At 39.1% G+C, this 22608-nt stretch overlaps 1 protein-coding gene across 1 annotated transcript; it reads right to left on the minus strand.

Annotated features, from left to right (window-relative positions):
- Positions 1–4530: 4530 nt before the first annotated feature.
- On the minus strand, positions 4531–17151 carry dera (deoxyribose-phosphate aldolase (putative)). Its single transcript, XM_044022565.1, has 9 exons — positions 16990–17151; positions 15753–15850; positions 15433–15580; positions 13396–13491; positions 13119–13253; positions 10502–10630; positions 8975–9087; positions 7376–7525; positions 4531–5442 (listed from the first exon to the last, which is right to left on the minus strand). Exons 1-9 carry the CDS (start codon positions 17018–17020, stop codon positions 5386–5388), a joined length of 957 nt encoding a protein of 318 aa, XP_043878500.1. The 5' UTR covers positions 17021–17151; the 3' UTR covers positions 4531–5385.
- Positions 17152–22608: the final 5457 nt, after the last annotated feature.

Raw genomic sequence — 22608 nt, forward strand, 5'->3', positions numbered from 1 at the left:
TTGCGAAAATGGCACCCCTGCCAGATGTGTCTGCAGAGAGAAACCAAGCTGACAGGACACAGCTGGGTTCATCCAGGCTAGTGTGTCATGTAATATTCAAACTTGTTTTTTGGGTTTTTTTTATTTTTTTTTACAGTAGCAGCTCTAGTAAAGCTTGTGAGTTGGTTTGGGTCTGTGGTAAGTTTGTGTCCAGAGCCTGTGGTCATGAGAGTCCATCCACATTACAACTGCCTGCAGGACACATCAGCATGTGTCGCTTGTGTAACACCGCAGGCCGTGGGCCTGGAGATGGCTAATGAATTCACTTAGCCCAAAGGAGAGATTCATCACAGGTTTTGTTGAAAACTTTTACACTTGAGAAGATCATTTATCTTTGGTGTCGGATTCAAACAGTTCGCATTAGAAGAATAATTTAAAAAAGAAAAGAAAAAAAGAGTGACAGTGGAGCGAGGAGCTGATTTACATATCCCCTGGTGCTCAAGCTCTGCGAGAAAAAAAGACACAAATATGTCAAGACTGTCTTTAACAAATCGTCTGTGAAGGCCAACAGCGGAGGAAGCATGTTGAGATATTAATAAAACCATGTAGATCGTGTGTCTTCTGCGGCCACAAATAGCACGACAAATCAGGGGTGTGGCTGATAATGGATAGTCGGAGCATTAGTGACACTGCCCACCACCCAGCCATTTTTTCTTCATCATACACTACGCGCAAGGTGGCGGTGGCTGGAAGACATGTATTATTTTTTTTCCCCCCCCACTCTCGTGCTTGAGGCTAAAGAAACACTGATGAATTAAACAACAGCAAAGCAATCAATCTGAGCAAGCCGATTTGTCAGGTGTGAGCGACTGGATCACCGCCTGTGACAAATTCAGCCCCGGCTGCTGCTGAATGTTGGTCCAAACCAATGGGAACTTCTAAGAGAGTGAAGGCGCCTACAGCACTCTGCTTCCTGTCAAATAACACACTGTCCAATTCACGTCAAACCGCCGCCACGCGCTGTTCAACAACTTGAGGTCGACCCACGTGGGTTTTTCTATGGCCGAATATGCTGCCACTTATCTGCATTTTGGCCACACCCAGTGTACTCCTTATGCCAGTGCCGAGCCCAGATGAATGGGAGGGTTGCGTCAGGAAGGACATGTCAATATATATGCAAATCATCCAATGTGGCGACCCTGAGCCAATACGATACTCGGTATCAGTCCCACACTGGTCCACTTTTTTGTTGATGAAAACTACGATAATAAACATTCATTTACTGCATTTTTTTTTTTTTTTGAAATGTGTATACTTCATGTTAGATTTGGGACCATATAAAAAAGTGGGATACAGATATGGTCGACTATAATGTGTTGGCAGTCGTCTGAAATGGCTAAAATATCACTAAGACCAAATGGCATTTTAGTCAAAAGACTAAAACTAAAACATAAAAATTGCTGTCAAAATTGACACTATATTGGTCAAAATCACTGGATCGGACAGATTAAAATGTAGAATTCTATATACAATCCAAAAATCCTCTTTATATTGCATGCTTCTCTATATACAGACTGTAAAACATTTACATAAAAATCAGCAAAAGCATGTTAGCTGAGTCATGTTGTGGGCTGTTAATGTTTTCTTTATGGGAGGAGAATATTTGTTACACAGTTGGAGAATTATGTCTTTGAAATAGCTTGAAATGATGTCATAGTTGAAAGGTATACATTTTTGGTTATGGTGAAACTTTCAGTCTTGTGAAAAAAATATGAACTTTACCAGAATAAAGTTATGTTTGCTGTTCACAAAAAAAGAAAGAAAAACATAATAATAATAATCCTACACACTGGATATATGAGAATATCCAGTGTGTAGGATTTAGTGGGATCTATCAACTGAAATTGAATATTATAGTCACACATCAGTGCAAGTTTGTGGATTTTTTCTTTATCCCAAAAGGAACTGTTGGTGAAAAATTGACCAAATTGGCACACAATTCAGATAAATAAGGGAAACACATGGCCAAAAAAACCATTGCTGTGAAACGTTAACATGAAACCCACTATAACAAACAGCCATTTTGACATTAGCCACCATTTTGGCGGGCCGTTGCTAGCCTTAAGCTTAAATGATTGAAATATAATAATTATACAGATGATATAATTATGTTATTAATTATTTATTATGAGCTGGATATAAATGTTATTATTTTGTCCAAAAAATCTGCTTTCCAGAGACTGTCAAACTAAAGCACCGAAACATTTAGAATAAGTTCCCTCAACAAAGTCATGAAAAAACATCGACTAAACTTTCAAATCTACTGCAGACCCTGCTCTGTGTGGACCGAGGTTATCAATCAAGCGAGATCAGGTTCAGACTGCGCCTGTGTCTTATCAGGTGGCAGCGTGTTGACCGATGGTCCAGATTTGAGATGATCTACATGCCTTTACGTAAGTGGGACTAATCCATCAAGAGGAAACCAGACAAACTCACTCCATCATTCCTGCTTATTCACCTCACACAGAAGGGGAGGCACTTTTGGTTTAACTCCAAAGGGGAAACCAAAAAGGGAGATATACTTTTTAACATCACAACTGACACCTTTAAGTGTTTCACCGCTATCAGATCAAATGCGGTTGACAGACTGGAATTGCGTTTAATATCTGTACTGGAAGTGGAAAAATTGGGGAAAGTCAAATCAACAAGTAACAAGATAAGAACGCCACAGCACTGTGATCAATATTGGAGGCCAGGGGCGTCAGACAAAATTCTGAGTGCTATACACGAGCAGTCTCTGTGGGCCCCCCCCTCTATTGTACAGATGAACATGTAATGGCCACTATTTACCTATTCGTATCATATCTAAACAAGTAATAACAATCCACCACATTTCAACCCTCTTATCCCAACATTCATGTGTGCTGTACTTTTATACTTCCTATATTGCACAATAAAAGACATCTGAACAATATATCACTATATATATTAATTCATTCATTTACCTACTGCTTTAAGGTGAGGTCCACCCTGGACAGGACACCAGTCCATCACAGGGCGTCCTGGGACATTGTTGATCTCAAGTAGTTATTCACAGGTTTCAGCTTTTCTAATCCATTCTTTTCTCTCCTTTTGTTTTTGGTAACCGGATTTGGTTTGAAAAGACATGATGCTTTGTTACGCAACCACTGTTCTTCACTGTTACCGTCTGTCTGAAACAAATTGGGAATTCAGTTTAGTTATGCAGGATTGAAATGATTGGAAAATCAACCCTAGCCCATCAGAACCCGACAGAACCGGACAGGAATTTGAAAATAAGGAGTTGAAATTTCAAACTGGGTTCAAGTTGGGTTCAGTTAGGGCTGCAACAATTATTTAAAATGAGTGTTGTTTTTTTCAATAATTAAAACAAAGTTTTAAATTTTTGGTTTGTGGACAAAACAAGATATTCGAGAACATCATTTCCAGGTTTGGGAAACACTGATCAACATTTTACAGACCAAACATGAAAGTACATGAATAACCGAGAGATTAATCCATCCATTTTCCATCGCAGAGCCACAATCATTCAACCATTCACTCTCACAGACTTTAGAGTGTCCAATTTACCTAATCCCCATATTGCATGTTTTTAGACTGTGGCAGGAAACTGGAGAACCCGGAGAAAACCCCCCCACACACACACGCAAACTCCATGATGTTCCAACCTGGCGCTCAAACCCAGGTCTTTTTGCTGCAAAGACAAGCGTGCAAACCACTACACCACCCGTGCGGCCGAGAGATTAATCGATTATGAAAATAATTGCGAGTTGCAGTCAAGCTGACTGAGCAAGTACTTGTGTAGAACCAGCTGAACACAGTTGAAGGTCATGGCATTGGACTGGAGTACGTTTTGGGAGACAAGATTAATGGAGGGTGAAACAATACATCACTTTCTTCCATGAAAGAAACCGTCTCCTCTCCTCTCTAAAGTTATTGACCACTCCCCTGCAGAGTACTATTCTAAGTCTCTACTCCACTTGGTAGCTGAACATGGCCCCATTCCCAGCACTTCCACCATCACCCTGTAGCCGAGCCTCTCCCAAACCACCGGGTTCTCCATCTAATCGCACACTTTTCCCCTCGCAACTGCCCGCGTCTCCTTCCTTCCACAATTAATTAACTCATTTATCCTCTGTTCCAAGTCAAGGTCGAGGACTGTGATTTCTTAATTAGAGAGGAACACGAGAAGAAAGTTTTGCCGTCTTCAAATGACGCCAGAACATTTGTGAGCTGTTCAATCGGATCTTTTTAAACTCACTTAACCCTCGATTAATCCCCAGCGCTCCTCAGTTGGACGAGCTTACTGCTTATGAAATTAGGAGCAAAGGGAGCCTCGATAACACATTCAGAACACATTGCTGGGGATAGTTGGGAGACTTTATAAGCGTATGGTAATATCGGGCAGGCAGCATGAAGCAGAGGCTTCGCCGATGTGATGGAAGCTCTGCTACTTTGTCAGGGTCCATGGACATGAAGAAAGAAACGGGCAGAACGAACAGGAGCCAGTCGTGTTTTCAGATCAGTCTTTTATTTTCAGCCAAGGCCCAGATTTTCATGATCTAAAGAACAAAATCTAATTGATAAATATTTTTTACTTGCTATGAAAGAATGTATGATTCCCAAACGTTCTATATGAAGATCCTTCACAAACCATCGTGAGTAGGGATACAAAATATTATCCCCATGATATCAGTATCAGCAGATATTGGCTTGAAAACGTCAAAATACACGCCAAGACCCACCAATATGACTAAAATAGTAGTTTTTTTTATATAGATATCTTTATTTTGCACAATAAAGATATTTTATATCCACGTCTGCTGCAACATATGTGTGAAAAATATGTTAATTTCACTACAGAAGAGACTAAATGACCACTGCAGTTGGGCAAAAGGAAATATCGGTATCAGTTATCAGCGTAAGCACTCCCGATATATCAGTCCAATATCGTGCATACCTAATCATGACAAGAGCAAATATGTGCATAACTAATTTAGAGCCCAATATGATTTGGAAATGCTGAACATACTATTTCTTTCAAAGAAATGTTTGGTCAATGAATGATTGTGTGCATGTTATTTAAAAGAAATGTTAATTAAAAGTTCTGGGAATTTGCTGTGCTGTGACCCATCTGTGGGTCCTGACCCAGTGTTTGGGAACCCCTGGTCTAAACAACCACTGATGGGCTACTGTGGTCCGAGGTTTGATTGGTCATTTAAACAAAATGGAAAAAACAAAACGGTTGACAAACCATTCAAAGTGCATTCAAAGTACAAATAGCAAGCTATTTAACATTGTCTTCACTAAACTCGTCAACTTAAGTTTGAATAAACTAACTCAGGTCAGTTGATTCTGTGCGTAGCTTCAGGCCATCGGCAGCTCATGATAGGCTGCGTACTGTCCAGTCACATGGTGATAGATCTGTACAAATGAGAACAAATGACGAATTGTATAAATGTGTTCCAAAAAAACAATTATTCATTCAATTCACATTTGTTTCTGCTGATTGAATTCACATCCTTTTTATGTTCTAGGTCAAATCAACAAAGAATCCAAGAAAGTGGTTGTATCACAGTCTCACCGTGTGTTTGTGTCACTTTGGTTCCTAAGATTTTTTTTATTTTTTTTTTGCATTTCATATGTTTATTTAAATGTTGACACTCTCAAAAATGCCTGGAAAACCACGATTGGCCATCAAATCCTGGATTATATTTCTAAGAGGTCAACACAATGGTAACAATTTTTATTCTGTACATTTTTTCCAATTAACTGAGTATTTTATTTTATTTTGTGCCTGTACACTAAACGAACATGAACGGACCACGTAGGGAAGCAAAAGTTAAAGAAAGTCAATATGGATTGTGCAAAGTTTAAGGACACAGGAAAAACAAACAAAAACATTTGAAGGGTGCAGGAATAATGATAATGATAATGATAATAATAATAATGATATTAATAATGCTACTGCACTAAAAAGCACTCACAATAGTTCTATCTCCTCATTTAATGTAGCTTTTTTGTAGCTATTAATTAAACACAACAGCAAAACAGTCTAATCAAATACTTGTTCAATGTTTCCAATGATATTGATCATTTCGCTCGAGATAAACATGACGTAAAAAATACATTTGAAAGAATGTTTGCATACCGTGGAGCTCACGTTAAAGGTTTTAATTGCCATAGTGACATTTGGAGAACAAAGGCTTTTCCTCAGACTCCTGATAAATACAGAGTTGCCATCTTCAATATACCCTTAATCCATGGTAACTTTTTCCCAGATGGATCAGTTGGATATATAGATATGATATTGTTGTTATATGATATTCAGCTTAAGTACATGACAAAATGCACTTGATGTTCCCCTCACAGTTACACACAGTTATCATAATGAAGCAGCAGGTGTTTCTCTCTTTTATCTGCATCTTCTGTAAGTACATATTTAAAACAGAATAAAGAGTCAAAGAGTACAATATTTAAAGTATTGCAATTAAATCTATGGGTTTTTGTTTTTTTTCAAATGTTATATCAACAACTATGGCTGTTGTTTGTACTGCAAAAGCTACATTTTAAAAGCTATATTGTACATGTGCAGACATATCCAGCATTTTATGGAGAAAAACATGCTGAATCTCCCACTTGAGCTTGAGAGATTTTCCTGCTTATACAAAAGATTTCCTCAAAAGACAATTGACAAGACAATTGTCAACTAAAATGCTCTCTATTCCAAAAATAGAAAAAAAAAGTGTGCCCTAAATGGTTTTACAATGCCAGTATGGCAGGAATTTAATAGTCATCAAGATAGTGAGGCAAACATTTGAATTCTGAAATGGAGGACAAATATCTTTCAAATGTGAGTCTATTTTATGTTTTTATAACTAAATCTCTTATGGACTTGTCATTTTGTTCCTATGAAAATGGAGAAAGTATGTGGCAACACCTTGTATTAGTTTTAATATCTTTATGTTCATCAATTATTGTTGTATTTTTGCAATTCTAGTCTTATACAACAAACATGGCACACATGATATCAGTGACCAAAGATAAAGCATATAGCACATTTTAAGGCCATTAAAATAAAATGATATCAAGCACCACAGGACTTGGGCAGAAATATTTTTGGCTGAAATAAGTTTTGTCTTTGGAACTTTAGAATTTCATAATATCCTGAGACAGTGCTGCAACAACCTCGTTTAATTTGACAATGGATAAGATGAGCAGAAAGGACAGCGGCCCAGTTAGGTGCATGTCAGCATTAGCACAAGGTTCTACATGACATTTTTGGTATAATTGTGAAGAAAAATAGGGTATGGGAAAAAAAAAAAAAACGTATAGGGAGCTGTGTGTATGTCCTCACCTGTCTCTCAATATCAGCCAACAGGCTGCTCGCTCCCAGGCGGAACAAGTGAGGACAGAGCCAATCGTTGCCCAGCTCCTCTTTGATCAGACAGAGCCACACCAGAGACTCCTGAGCCGTCCTGATCCCACCTGCCGGCTTAAAGCCCACCTGAGAGAATAAACACACCTGCGTTAACAGGAAGCTACTTCACTTAAAGCAGGATTACCCTCTAAATGAGCTTGAATAGTGTTTTTAAGTATAGTTATAGGAGGACACATGGTCAAAGCTGACTTTATTGCAGTCTGAGTCATGCTAACGGCATTTTGCCATTAGTCAGCCTTTTTTACCACTGGAGACCAGATTGTGCTACAGTGAAAAAGGCTCACGTACTGCACCAAAGTCCATTGAGAAAATCACCTATTTTACTGACTTGTTGATGCAGTGTTTCCTCCATTATTAAGACCAGATGAGTTGATTTGAGACTTCCGTGTTTGAAAAGCTTCATTTGGATTTACATCAGTGACACAAATTTACCAAACCTGGCAGCAGTAGATCTGCAGCTTCCTTGTCCCTGTGAGCTAAAACCACTGATTTTCTTTATGGACTTTTATATGGGAGACAGTGAGCAGGCTTTGTATATAACTGCACCATGTGAAAAACATTTGGTCCAAACACACAATAAGACGATGACTGCTTAATTACCATGAGGGGGCGTTAGAGTACACAACATTGTATTTGCAGTTTTGAATGGAGGAGAGGGCAGAACAATGTGAAAATTACAATAACTGTTTTTTTTGTTCCCATTTGATGGAAAGTATTTACAAAATGAAACCAACTTCATGTGCCAAAACCAACGCAAAAGCTCCGAGGAGCCCCTTTGAATACTGTGTGGTCATGCTGACATGACTTTCTTTACGGTTGGCTGTAGATCTGCAGCAACAACACATTTCAAAAACTTGTGTTGACTCTACGTCTGCCAACAAAACACTGCTTTAATCCACCTTCTGCCATGATAATTGCACCATCTCGTCTGAAGTGTGATGAGTAAAGTGGAGTCTCTCTGTTGTGTGAAGAACTTCCTCTTTAAAATCACCATAATAAATTTATGTAGCGCTTTTAAAAATGCTCACACATACTTTAAAGGGCCAATTTGCAAACTTCTATCTATAACGGCAAGCAACTTGAGTCTGTCTGTTAATCACATAATTATCCAAATGGTCACTTGACAGGCTTCAAACTTGGCAGGTGACTTTCTAAGGACATGGCCTGTGCAGTGCCAACTTTAGATAAGAAAAGCAAGGATCTGAATATGGAATGAAACTTGAATTTAAGGGATTTGAGTGTGTTTGAAAGAGAGATTACAGAGATTTACAGAGGTTTTAAACAATTACCACTTTTATATTGTGAACTGCAATTGAAGTTTCGTATTAGGTCTACATGTGTTTGATCCTATGGATGGTTATATGGAATGGAACTAATAGGTTTGAGAACACAGCAGCCAGCAGAGAGGACACTGTCCATGCAGCCGATCTACAGTGAATGGCCCACTTTACCTCCACTTCATTAACCAGGAAATATTCACACAACCCAGAGACGGGCAGGAGTGAAGCACTGTACCTTCTGGCCCGTACACAAGTAGTAGTCACGGATGGCTCTCACCATCACTATGGCAACTGGGTAAGTAGCATTGACAGCCTCTTTTCCTGTGGATGTCTTGATGAAGTCGGAACCTGTCGGGTGACATGTGACAAAACGGTACACAGATATTGTCAAGTGGCACTCCTCATTCAGGTTTTTTTTCAGCTCCTTAAATGTGAATATTTTTATGGTCCTCGATTTAACAAATAATTCACTAAAATGAAACAATACTGGGGCCATATGGTAGAGTAATAGCTAGCACTGTTGCCTCACAGTGTGTAGTTTGTGTGTTCTTTCCACGTGGGCGTGGGTTATCCTCCTACAGTCCAACAACATGCAGACATTAATTGGACACCCTAAATGACCATTGGTGTGAATGAAACTGGCATTATACAGGCCCCCGACACTCATGAAGAGGTGTGTGAACATTGGTTTGTTGATAAAAGAAGACATTTACGAACATTATCATTCCAGGGTTTTGGAAACACTAATAAAAACATTTCAAACATGTCTGACATTTTCTGGACCAAACAACAAATTAATGAATCAAGAAAATAATTGGCGGATTAATCAATTATGGAAATATTCAGTAGCTGCAGCTTTAAGACAATGGTATTACTCTGATCGTCTGGCCTGGCCAGACAAGAACATATGCCATTGCTGCTGATGGCTAACAGAGGGCAGCTGCATCATCAATAAAATCTTTAATTTATCCTTCCCTTCCTTCACAGCCAATTATGTTTTATCTGCTTTCCTGATAAAAATAGAAGATGAAATGATGCTCTTAAATAGATTACCCACAAACTGCAAGCTGCAGGAAAGAAAGGAGGGGAAAAAAAATCACCGCTTTCTGCCTGTGTGGTGTATAATAATGACCGTTCATTACTGAACAGAACAAGATGAACATTTTCCATTTCATTAAAGACATGTTCTATGTATTCTTCCAGTCAGTTCTCTCTCCTTCTTTTTTTCAGCTGCTCTCCCCTCTTCCTAAAACTGGCGTAATCCTTAAGATTCGTTATGGGGAGTCTTAATTACCAGATAATGGATAATGGTTATTAAATGCGGGTGGCGGTAATGAAGCTCTAGTCATTTGCATGGGCAGGAGGGGACACTGGCGGGGGAACAGTGTAAAATAGCCTGCATCAGAGATTAATAGGTGAAATTATCATTCAATTTCAGGAATCTCATACGCAATTCATAGGAACAAGAGGAGATTAAGGAGCGAGTGTGGCGACAAAAGCAATGCATTTTAATAATGATCTCTATCAGAGCCCCTGACAATTTGGTTCTGTAATCGGCTTATTATGTGATGGCTAGTTAAGCATGCTGGTTGTGTATGTGTGTGTGTGTGTGAAAGAGAGAGAGAGAGAGAGATCTCAGCAAAAGAAAGAGCTGAGCAGCAGCGCCACTATCTGAAGCACAGCAGAAACTACAGCAACGTTTACCGACTTCGACATTTAAATCCCTTTGAGTGTCACATGATAATCGATGACAACGACTGACCTGCCATCATGGCGACCATGCTGGCCTTGTAGACGTTGGTGAAGGTGCCCAGCTCTCCGATGGCCAGGATGGTTTTCATGTGGGCGTCGCCACAGGCCTCGCGAAACTGACGGATTTCGTCATACATGGCTGTCAAGGGAGACAGGAAAAACAGCGTGTTTGCAATTAAAATAAGGTTATTTCCAGGAAAACTACAAAAAAAAGCTTCAGTCACAATAGTATTTTTATAACATTATTCTGATGTTTGATCTGCATTGATGGACAACTTGGGGTCACACACTATCTTTGGGAGCAGAAATGGGACACAAGGTGTAACGATACATGGAACAACATGAGCTGTGCGTCTTCAGCTGCACTACTTTCTTCATCCACAGCATTCTCCAGTGACAAAAGCTCACCTGACCTCTGTCAGCTGTGGAGTACAAGGGTGCATTCACACCAGCCTTGTTCAGAGCAGTTGAATAGAACCCTTGTGTGTTTACCCCTTTGGGTTGGTCTGAACGTAGTCTGTGCCTTTTCTGCAAACCAAACCTGAAAGAGGTGTTTGGACCACTTGCAAGTGAACTCTGGAGTGGTTCATCACTGGTGCAAACTCTATTTGCATCTTTCTGGCTACAGCCTCATCGTACACGTGTACATCCGCAAGTGGGTTGAAAAGAGAACCAGGAATGAGAATGTCACCTCCATTTTGGGTCTGGCGGGTCCAAACTCTTTTTTATCTGCAGGTAAACCAGCACAGATTTGTTACCCCAAAGTGGCACAAATCTGCTCAATCATGGCGAAGGACAGGGCAACACCTGCGGCTCAGGACCCTCCTGTCTGCAGCCAAGGAACAGCAGGGAGTAGGCTGTTCCCTTGTGGCGCTCCAGGGTGAAGATGCTAGCTCGACTAATCTTACCTGTGAAGAAGAAATTGGTGCCTCCCAATGTATGATGAAAATAATCGTTAGTTGCCCCAATAATATAATTCCTGTGTAAATTATATATGGTTTTTAAGGAGATGAAAATGGACTGATAGATAATGTTCCACTGTTTCTGCCTCAGGAGACCAGCAAATGCATCACACCGTCTTGAACTTTCCATGTGTTTTTTTTGTATTGTTGGGAGGTTTGGAACAGAACCCCCATGATAATCGTCATGAAAAATACTGCAATTCATTCACTTTTTAAATAGTTTGAATGCTGAGCCTTACTATTGATCATAGATTCAATCCTTCTGGGCACAGCCGATACCAATCTCGCACAAATCCGTGAAGAGACGTTCTGCCATTCTTCACAAAATCATTCCCTTCAGCTTGTCTTTGCTGGAGGGGGTATCTTGCTTTCAGTTTAAAATACTTTAATTGTGTTCAATTGGATTCAAGTCGGGGGACATTTGTCATCATGCCATAATTTTCACTTTTTTCAATTTACAACAAGTGATTTTTGCAGCATTCGGGATTATTGTCATTTTAGAATATTATCCTCCTGTGACTCATCTAATAACTTTGACTCACACTCTCTTCATCATATTCGCTGTGGTAATCCTGGCCAGGCCTACACCAAAATATGCTGGTCTCTATTTTGATGCAAATACATCCACTCTGACTGCGTCTGAACAAAGAATGTTCTGCTAGAGTTTATTTATCAGGCTCCTTTGCACGTGTGTTGGCTTAAGTTGCATCAGACTAAACATGCATATTACAGAGAGCATTTCCTGGGGGAAACCGCTGACAAAAGAGCAGCTCTCTCTGATTGGATGAGGAAGGATGTACCATTCATGCGCTCTCTACAAGAGCCTATTCTATTACACTCTTTTCCATACAACGACTTTTTCTGTTGCTGATGCCAGTTTTTAGAAATCAGGGCAGGCGCTGGCCAATACACATACAGTGTTGCACAATGCAGTGACTTGTTTAACTTCAGTAACTTGTTATTGAAAAACAATTTTGTTTTTACAATTATATACAGTATTTTCAATAAAGATTGAATGTATAAACTAAATATTAAATAAATGACAAAAGGATCATCAAAACACTAAAGAAAAGTTTAACTTTTGGTGTCTTAGGAACAATGACGGAGTTTCTGGAGAACAAAAACACATCATTTGTAATGATTTGGCCAATTAATAAATAATAATCAGCCAATGCTAATTATTCGTTACCTAACTAACTTAATTGGTGTTGAGCGGCCCGTGAAAGACTGTAATTATTTCATTTTATGGCTCTTTAAATAGTTTAATTGCAAAGCAGCGTTTTTTTTCCCCAGTGTTAATGTTACTTTCTCATTCTGTGTCTTTGTCATCAAGTCAAGTCCCTTTATTTGTATATGTAGCTACATTTGTTTGCCAGTTTTAAGACCGAAGCATGCAATAACAAACATCTAACAGAAAGCGCAGACATGACAAACATAATTAGGGAGAAAAAAAAAAAAATTAAAACCAAGTAAAAAAAGCGAGATAAAAGAGCTCCAGGCTCCCATGAGCCAGACTTAAAGTACATGATGGTAAATAAATAACTAACAGAGCCACTGGACCAGTACTGGAATAGAAATAAAATAAATATTATAAGAATAAAACTGTAAAAATCAAATAAATAGATAATGTGAAAATATTACTTCTTTTCTTTCTTATCATCATACCTTCCCACTGTCCCGTGAGGGCGAGTGTGCGGTTGATGACGATGTCGATTTCAGTGGCACCATCCGCCACCGCCATACGCACTTCCTGCAACCGTGTCTCTAATGGCGTCTGGCCAGCTGGGAAACCAGTGGCCACTGAGAGAGAAATGCAAAAATATATACGGTCAATGAATATCAGGTTTTTAACAATAATAAAAAAAGAAAACATACATATTTACATCACACACAAAAAAAGGGAAAACTTAAAAGGGACCTCAATGAGTTTCAAGTGACTCACCTGAGGCGACAGGCAGGCTGGAGTTGGCTGCTTTTAGTGACGCGACGGCGTCAGCCACACGAGACGGATACACACATACGGCTGCCGTGGTCACTCCTGACACAAAAACAACACACACACACACACGTATATACACACATAGCAGAGCAAAAGGAGAAACAGCATTATGAACTGGTCTCTGTCGCCCTCTCCAGGTTGAATCTTGTATGAACTGAACAGTTTACATCTACAGAATGATACTAACCTGACAAAGACAATTGGCTGAATATGACAAATAAGGAATCAATGGAATCACATTGTCCAGGCATGTTTCAGTCAGATATTAATATGAATGGAATGTTCCATTCATGTAAACATAATAATCTGAATTCAGAATGAGGTCATTAGTCAGATATACAAAACAACACAGACACAATCTTGTGCAAATATGTCCCGATCCGATCAAAATGTCTGGTCATGTGACTGCGATTTGATCGCCTGTAGTCTAAATAAGAATGTCACCGAATGTGTTCACTGAGAACTGCTGAGAACAATGTTACCGTCACTGATAGAAATGATGGACAAAATGCTGACAATGTATTGTGCAAAATTAAAATAATTTTTCAATTCATCAATTACTTCAATCAACAATACTTAAATGGCAATCATTTAAAAACAGGAGACAGACTATAAGTCAGAGGGAGCTTTCTCATATCTGCAAGACTGCAAGGGGACAAGCCGTCTTATGAACAGTTCAGGTGTTTTAAATGGATGAAAAGATCAATGGATGAATAACCAACTGGTATTTGATATCAGAAGATAGTCAAGGTTGTGATAACACGCATTCCTGACAGGCACTCCTACCACAAAAAGGACCTAAGATACTGCAGTCACATTTGTGCAGGAGGCAGCACGTCACAGAGCAGTAAGTTAAGCATTGACAGCATCAGGTGCTTTATTAGCAATCTGGATTATATTGTTGTTGGAGATAAGAGGGTTTTGGGTTTTTTTAACACTGCTTTTTCATTAGCAATTTTGTTTGGTTGTACACTATTTATAGTCTAAAATGTCACAATAAAAAAAAAAATAGTACCTGAATTTCATACTATATGTGGGAAAATATTACACGGTACACTGTGAAATTACTGCAACAACTGAACAAAAGTTACAGCTATCGACATATAGATATAGAGTAAAACACTGACAAAGATACACTGGTAACAGCAGTGTTGTAATGTAACAAAGTACAAATACTTTGTTACTGTACTCAAATACAAAATTCACATATCTGAACTTTACTTTGTTACTTATATTTTTAGCAACTTTTACTCCACTACCATTCCTCTAACTATCATTGTTAGAAGAAGAGTTGGTAATGGTCTGATGAGCTGCTTTACACTATAGTTTTGTCATTCACCCATTCACACATCTTTCATACCCATTCACACGCTTCAGCATGGATTAAGCATCTTGCTCAAGGACACATATAGACTAGCAGAGCCAGGAATTTAAACCACAGCCTTCCAGCTGAAAGACAACTCGCCCTACCACTGAGCTACCATGGCTCAACCCTAATTCCTCACTTTTTTTTTAATACTTTTACTTCTAAAACTACATTTATAAAGTACATTTATGTATGAAAATTACTTTTGACACTTTAGTACAGTAAATATCATATACTTTAAGACTTAAGTAAGACTATAAAAAGTGACTTCAACTTCTACGAAAGTCATTATCTGGTAAGATACCCTTTAAGGTAGTTTATACAAGACTGGGCTTGATTGACCTTAACTGGTTCTGATGTGAACAGCACCACACAGAGTCCTGGGTTGGGTAGCTGACAAGTAACCCACAAAAATATTGATAATATAAATTCAGGCATATGGGCATAAGTTAAAATGCGGACAGGCAGTACTTCAGTTATAAATGTAAGTGATCGTATGACATTAGTTTTAACATCTGAAAAAAAGATGACATGAAAACTAGTCAGCCGTTTGTTTTCTTGAAGAAAATTGCTAGTAATGTTTTGGATTCATACATTGCAGGTCAGAATCAGACCTTTGTCGTGCATATCCATCTTGCGGAGCAGGTCGATTCTGACTGGCTGAATGGCTTTCAGGCACAGTCGGTGCACGTTGGACGGTGTATCGTCTCCAGCCAGAGTTGTCAGGTCAATACATGTCACAGCCTTCAGCAGCCAGGCGGCCTGCAGGACGAACACATGGCAAATAATGAGCAGCCAACATGAAGCAAGTGTTTTAGTTAGACTGCATCTTTCGAGTAAATTCTAATTGGACACTGGTGTGAACACACATACAGGTAGAGATGTCAATATAGAGTAAAAAGCAACCGTGAAAGGGTTAGGGTTAGAGCTGTACCTGCCACTGTTTCTTCAGGAGTTTCTGTCCTTGGATCTGCTGTGCTCTCTTCAGAACAGCCTGTGTGTTCACTTTCACTTTGGAGATTCTTTCCAGGTCTGCAGCCAAGGAGCGCGACATGAAAGAAAAGAAAATAACTTGTTCTCTGGCAAAAAAAAAAAAAAATGCTGGTAGTGCATGTTCACAAATAGGGCTACAGCTTCTCAATTAATCTCAATTCATTGAATAGAAAAAAAATGTTGATGGTTGTTTCCCAAACCTCAACAAGAAAAATATTTGCATAGTAGATAAAACAGTCACACTAGAAGAATACAAATGCAACCATAGTGATTTGCCAAGTGCTTTGTTTAGAATATTTGCCCATCAAAGGTGTTGTGCAATATTATTTATTTAATTTCATTATTTAATATATTTATTGAGGTTAAGCTATATCGATGCTGAATTTCATGGGACGAAGGAGAAAAAAACATGGCCAACATATAGGCTGTACAAATCATACATCAGCCTATTCACAAAACAAAACTCACATTGGATGACCTCTAGTGTTAATTTTATGCTAAATATGTATATAAAAGCATCACTTGGGCCCAGAATTGACCATTACATATTTAACATAAAAAAAATAGCAACTGAAGTGAGTGAAACGGTGAGGAAAACACATCAGACTGATGCTGGATGAGTATGGCTGCTGTTGCTAGTGACACAAGTATGCTGAGTCTATATGTCAGTGAACTATACTCAACCAATATTGAACTATGGAGCTGTAGAGTTCAACAGGTCAGCTGATCAGAGAGGGATGGTCTGTCATGAGTTTTCAATTACACCAACTGTGGTCACAATATATGATACAGTATCTGACAGCCTGTTGTCTGTATTTATGTGAATCTATCACTCAGTGGGTGTTTCCAGGCTGTTAATTTAGCATATGTTGAGCCAATGTCGTATGAATATTACAGTGGTTTACACAGTTACATTCAGCACGTCACTGACCTATAAAGTGTTACTTATTAATAAGCAGTGGGGAGTCAAGACTGCACTGTAGCTTTCTCTTTTGTCTCTTATTTATTTTCAGTTAAAACGGTAAAAGGACATTTGAGGCAAGGTAAACATCAGCCAAGTGAAACGTTACATAATAACGCTGGAGTGAAAAGTTGCAGCAAAAAGAGTCGACCACACGTGTTAGCATGAAACTTAGCTTTAGCTCCGAAACACCGAGGACAGAAATAAGTGGACTCACCGAGTTTGGTCCCTGGGTTCCTGGCCGACATGTTGAAGGACAGACAGAAGTGTGTTTGAAGTTGTGCTGCATGTAATAAAACTAACGGCACGGAGCAGTCGCAGCCACCTCTGACAGAAACAACCTGTCGACACCACTTCCGGACTACAACACGGAAGTACCGCTGGTTTAGCGGAAAAGGAATCCCTCAGCAATAAAAGGTTTTTTTTCCACTTAACTTTATTAGCAGTACGTTTGTAAACTTTAAGTAAAGACATACGTTTGTGTGTGTATGTGTTTACTACAAACGTATGACTGTGAATTTAATTATTTACTATGAAAAAAGGGAAGGAGACAAAAGTGTATAACACAGTCACATAATTCAAATTTAATTCAAAACTAATTATTTGCAGCTAACTTAAAGGGGATTTCGAAGACATCTGGCACACAGACATGTCACATTGGCAAACTTCACGAAGCTTGCCTTTCGTCAAGGAAATAAATGTTTTGCATTCTGAAAAGATAACTGTATTGCCATGCAGTGGAGTGATATGTATTAACTAAAAGTCACAACTGTCAATGATTTCTGGTAATTATGTTTCCTCTTTTTCCCATTGTCTGTTTTCTCTGGTACTTTGCTGTCATTTAGTGCCTTTCATTTCGCTTGTATGTTTAACGTGCCTTTGTTTCGTATACAGTTCAGTTACCATCATGATCGTTATGAACACTGTGGAGGAAAGGAAATATGCATGACCTGTATTTATAGTTTTTAAAATGCACTTTTCTAGTCTCAATGACAACTCAAAGCAGCTTTACACTACAGTTTTTCCATTCACCCGTTCACACTCATATATACAGTGCATCTATGTGAACCACTTTTTCCATCACACATCTGTCATACTCATTCACACGCTCCCCACTCTACCTCTGAGCCAATATCCCTGATATACATGGCTCATAACTCAACCACAAATAAACGGCTGGATTTTGGTGTAGTGGTATAGTTGCTTGTTATGTAAAAGAAAGGTTATTGCATTCAACACTGACCCGTAAGATATGGGACTACATTCATGCTACATTCTCACTCATGTTAAATAAAAGGCAACCCATATGGAAATAATTGGTTGGTCTGAAGAGTACATTTTCAGGCTCTTTTGAACTGCTGTGTTGGTGCATTTTAGTGAATGTGGAGCCAGAGCGTGCCAAACGTTTTTCATCCACACTAACATTAATTGTTTTTAAATGCCTCCATGGCCTGGCTCCAGATTGCATTTTAGACCTTTTAAACCCAGCCTTTTCTTAGTGGCCCAGCCAGTGGTCCCACCAGAAACACTGAGAAAAACACATTTTGCTGTCCCTCAACGATTCCTACATAAATTCATGCAGTAGTACTGACCATTAATGCAGCACTCGTGAAGCCCGAAAGAAAATAAACAACATCGCTTATGGCCGTATAAGACACATCGGCGAGTATCTTGAGATCCTCGGGCACCAGCATTGTGTGAACTTCCTCTTCTTCTCTCTGCCACGACTTTGCGGTCACTCCCGATCAATATATATTAATCTGGGGGCGTTTATCTCACTATTTATGGTCAAGTATGGTGGTTACCTGAAGCTCACAAAAGCAGTGGCTACAAATCAACCAAATACAGTTAAGTCAGAGGAGGTCAGCTGAGTCTCTAATGTGTCCTGAGGACAACCACATGTGTCCTCAAACTACTTCTGACTGTGGTTTCTGTGAGGATGGATTCAAGTTGTGTATACTTAAGTGGATCATTAAGGCCAGATGTTAATACACGGTCTGAATTTTTACTAGAAAGTCTATTCCAATTTATCCATCTGCTTGGTTTCTTGCAACAGTTGTATGTATTAGGATTTCAATTGCACTTTTCTGTTTGCTTTATTAATGTGTTATTTTACTGAATGTTGGGTTTTATACTGTATTTTTCTCAGTGTCTATATCCTTCTATTGTTTTGAAATGAGATTAGTTATTATGATTGTATTTTATTCTAATGTGTGCTCATGAGGTACAGGAATCTGTGGAGAAATAATAATGAAATTCTTGATGTACAGACAGACTCTTTCCTTGCAAGGATTCAGTTAGCCTGGACTTCAGCACAGTCTCACATGCTTGAGCAATTGTCACATACCAGACGTATATGCAGAGGCACATATTGGATCTTGTGGCTGGGAGAGGCCGGGCCTGAGCCAAATCCTGCCCAGTTACCATGGAGCTGCTGCAAAATATTATGGAGACATATGTTACAGGGGTACGTGTTGTTATATAGTCTGTCGTGGTTTCGTTCACTTTGAGTTCTTTTCAGCCTCGTCTGGAGATGGAGAAAAACAGAGTCGATTTGAATGTAAACACATTGTTTGTAGAGAACATGTTGATTCTTAACTGAGCATGGCTACTTTACTTTACTTTTACCTTTTATATACACTCATCAGCCACTTTTTTAGGTACACCTGTCTTGCTGCATGTTAATGAAAATATCTAATCCAGCAACTCTGCACGTATGCATGTAGACATAATCAAGGCGAGTTTAAAGTGAGCATGAGAATGAGGAAGGAAGGGGATTTAAGTGACGATGATTTTTTTTTCAGAAACTGCTGATCTACTGGCACGTTCTCGCACAACCATCTCGAGAGTTCTCTGGGAGAAAATGCCTTGTTGAGTCCAGAGAAAGAAGGCAACTGGTCTTCTGTTCTTGACAATGTCTCGCCTCTCATCCAAAAGGCTGCTTCAGTCCTGATTTTGGCCAAAAATTCAATTGAGTGTTGCGCACTTCACTTTTCCTCCACGAGATGTCAGTGCAGTGCTGGGTTTAGAAGACCACTGTACCTTCAAACGCTACTCTTGATAGAGTTCTGTTTTTTCTTTTTTTTATCTTGAGACTCAAAAATGATATTTATGCAAACTCATGCACACACACTTATAAACTAACATTTAAATAATGTGTAGCTGATTTGTGTGTATTTGAGACTCAGTCAAACCATGAAACCACAGGGAAATGATTAAACCTTCAAAATCTATCACGAGACGATATGGATATACTTCAGTAGCTTTGATGTTGTGGCTGATGAATGTATATATGAACTGTGTAACTAAACATTGTTTAAAAAAAAATTACAGATCAAACACACATTTCAAATATAATACGTTATAAGTTACATATACAAATATCTTGGGCTGAATTTGAGGGACAGTCTGCTCACAACAATCTTTCTAGCCATAAAAACATTCATCTTGTGTTCGGTCTGTTAATTACCTCCAACAGTTACAGTATATTTTCATATATGAGTCCGTCGGTCTGTCGGTCTGTCGGTCTGTCTGTCTGTCTGTCTGTCTGTCTGCCGCAGGTTTTCTCCAAACCCACTGAACGATTTGCAATGAGATGTTGTGGAGAGGTGGGGGATGACCCAAGAAGGAAGCCATAAAGTTTGAAAACTGTTTGGGTACAACTACAAGCACTTCCTGCACTCACATATTTTAAGGTGCACCTTGGATGAGATACATATGGATACAAATTTAGGGAAAACAAGACATTATCTTCTTCATATATGACAATGCACCAAATAAATGGAACAAATTCCACGTTATATTGCAACTTGGCAGAATTGGATCCTGTTGCTTTATATTTCAGCATCTGCCACATTCTGCTTATTTAAGACATTATTGCCATTTTATTACTTCAAATGTGAGATTCTTGTCTGTTTTGTAGACTAAATTGTAAATTGTGTCGTCTGCTCTGTAGTAATTGATTTATTATAAATGTATTGTAATTACTTAATACTCATTGAAAGCATTTTACAAATGCATTTGTTGCTGCTATGCTCATTATGCTTTTTTCAAACTGCATTTTTTTATTTAAGAAATTTCTTGGGCATCATTGATTTTAAATCAGACAATTCAAGTATCATTGTGTGCGTACTACACCAGCTGCAAAGTTATACACAGCATCCATCCATCCATCCATCCATCTTCTACCACTTTATCCTCTCCATGAGGGTCATGGGGGGGCTGCTGGTGCCAATCCCAGCTGACACAGGGCGGAAGGCGGTGTACACCTTGGACAGGTCACCAGTCCATCACAAAGGCCACATATAGGGACAAACAACCACTCACACTCACACCTACGGTCAATTTAGCAGCAACAGCAAATATAGGACCGATAATTCACAGAATACGAACTACAGAATAAAATAAATATGGCACCTGTTATAAAACACAACAAAATTGTCAAATGAAAATACATCTAAAATGTGAAATAATAAATGAATTGACCATTTCATTGCATTTTTATCATACTTTCTTCTCAAAAATGTGACAAATACCACACTTTAAGCACTTTCTAGTTTAGTATATGTAGCATAGTTTCACTGTAATCTTTTAAAAACAATTTTTTTGTAAAACTACACAGCTCTGATAGTGAAGCACTTCACTCTTGTGTTTCAGGGGAACTGATGATTCTGAGAGAAAAAAAAACTGGATGACTTATGAGCTGTGACGCCTTGTATGGAATAGTAAATACCTCCCGGTCCCGTGTGTTTGGTCGTGACACTCTTGAGGTGGAAATTCCCCCAAACCAGATTCAGGTTACCGCGGAAGTTTTTTTGTTTTGTTTTGTTTCTCCGCCACCATTGTACATCTCGGTCTCCATATAGGAAAATAACAATGTCATTTTCTGTGACTCCATAAGACACTTTGCAGATGCATCTCTGAATAGCTTTGATTCTCACAGAAATGTTGCACATGCTGACACGCCACTCAGAAGTGGTTTTAAGTGGCAAGTGTGCGCGGATGGGTTGCACAGCCTTTTCCGAGCCTGTGCTTCATTAAACTGAGGTCGCGTTTCAAAAGGCGAGGAGGGTGTCCACTCTAAGAAGTGAAGCGAGGGGGGGGGGGTGAAAGTGAGGCCCAGATGAATCATAGAAGAGGAGAAGGAAATTGTTCTTCGATTACTGGGTTGTGGCGAGAATGACAGGGCTGTGAGTCAGTGGAAGACGGAAGTAAGTGGAAGTGAGTCAGTGGGCGCCTGGTCTTGAAGTGATCTGATGCTGGTTTAAGGGTCCGGATCAAGAGAAATATTTCTCATTCCTTTCCACCCCACAAATGTACCTTTGACTGCTCTCTGTGAATGTGTTGACTGTCCTTTGACTGGCAAACAAAAGAGGCATGCGATAAATGGTGGGTTTCCACAATTCTCTTTTGATATATTTTGGATTTCCCGCCAAAATAAGATGAACGTAAACACAGAAAAACCAAAGCAAAAGTCTTGACACGTTGCATAAACATTTTTACTCGTAAGAAAGGAGAATATGTTGATGTAATTAAAAACCAAGTGCAATGGAAACAGATTAAGTGAATGAAGGATGACGCTTATAAACCATGTGATTGAAACCTCATTCCAGCTTCTGCGATTCACTGCACTGGACAAATGGGAGAAATGACAGAGGAATGTGGAGCCTGATGGCAAACATTCCTCCACTTAGTGCAAGAAGCAAATATTACTACAATAACAGATGAAATCAAGAGCTACTGGCATTCTTTATCTACATTATTAACCTTCTTTCAGTCTAATCTGACCCATTTTATCACTTTCCCTTCTTTCCTTTTATTGTCTCAAGTATTTGAG

Source organism: Solea senegalensis, linkage group LG3, assembly GCF_019176455.1.
Source record: "Solea senegalensis isolate Sse05_10M linkage group LG3, IFAPA_SoseM_1, whole genome shotgun sequence".
NCBI classification, from domain to species: Eukaryota; Metazoa; Chordata; class Actinopteri; order Pleuronectiformes; family Soleidae; genus Solea; species Solea senegalensis.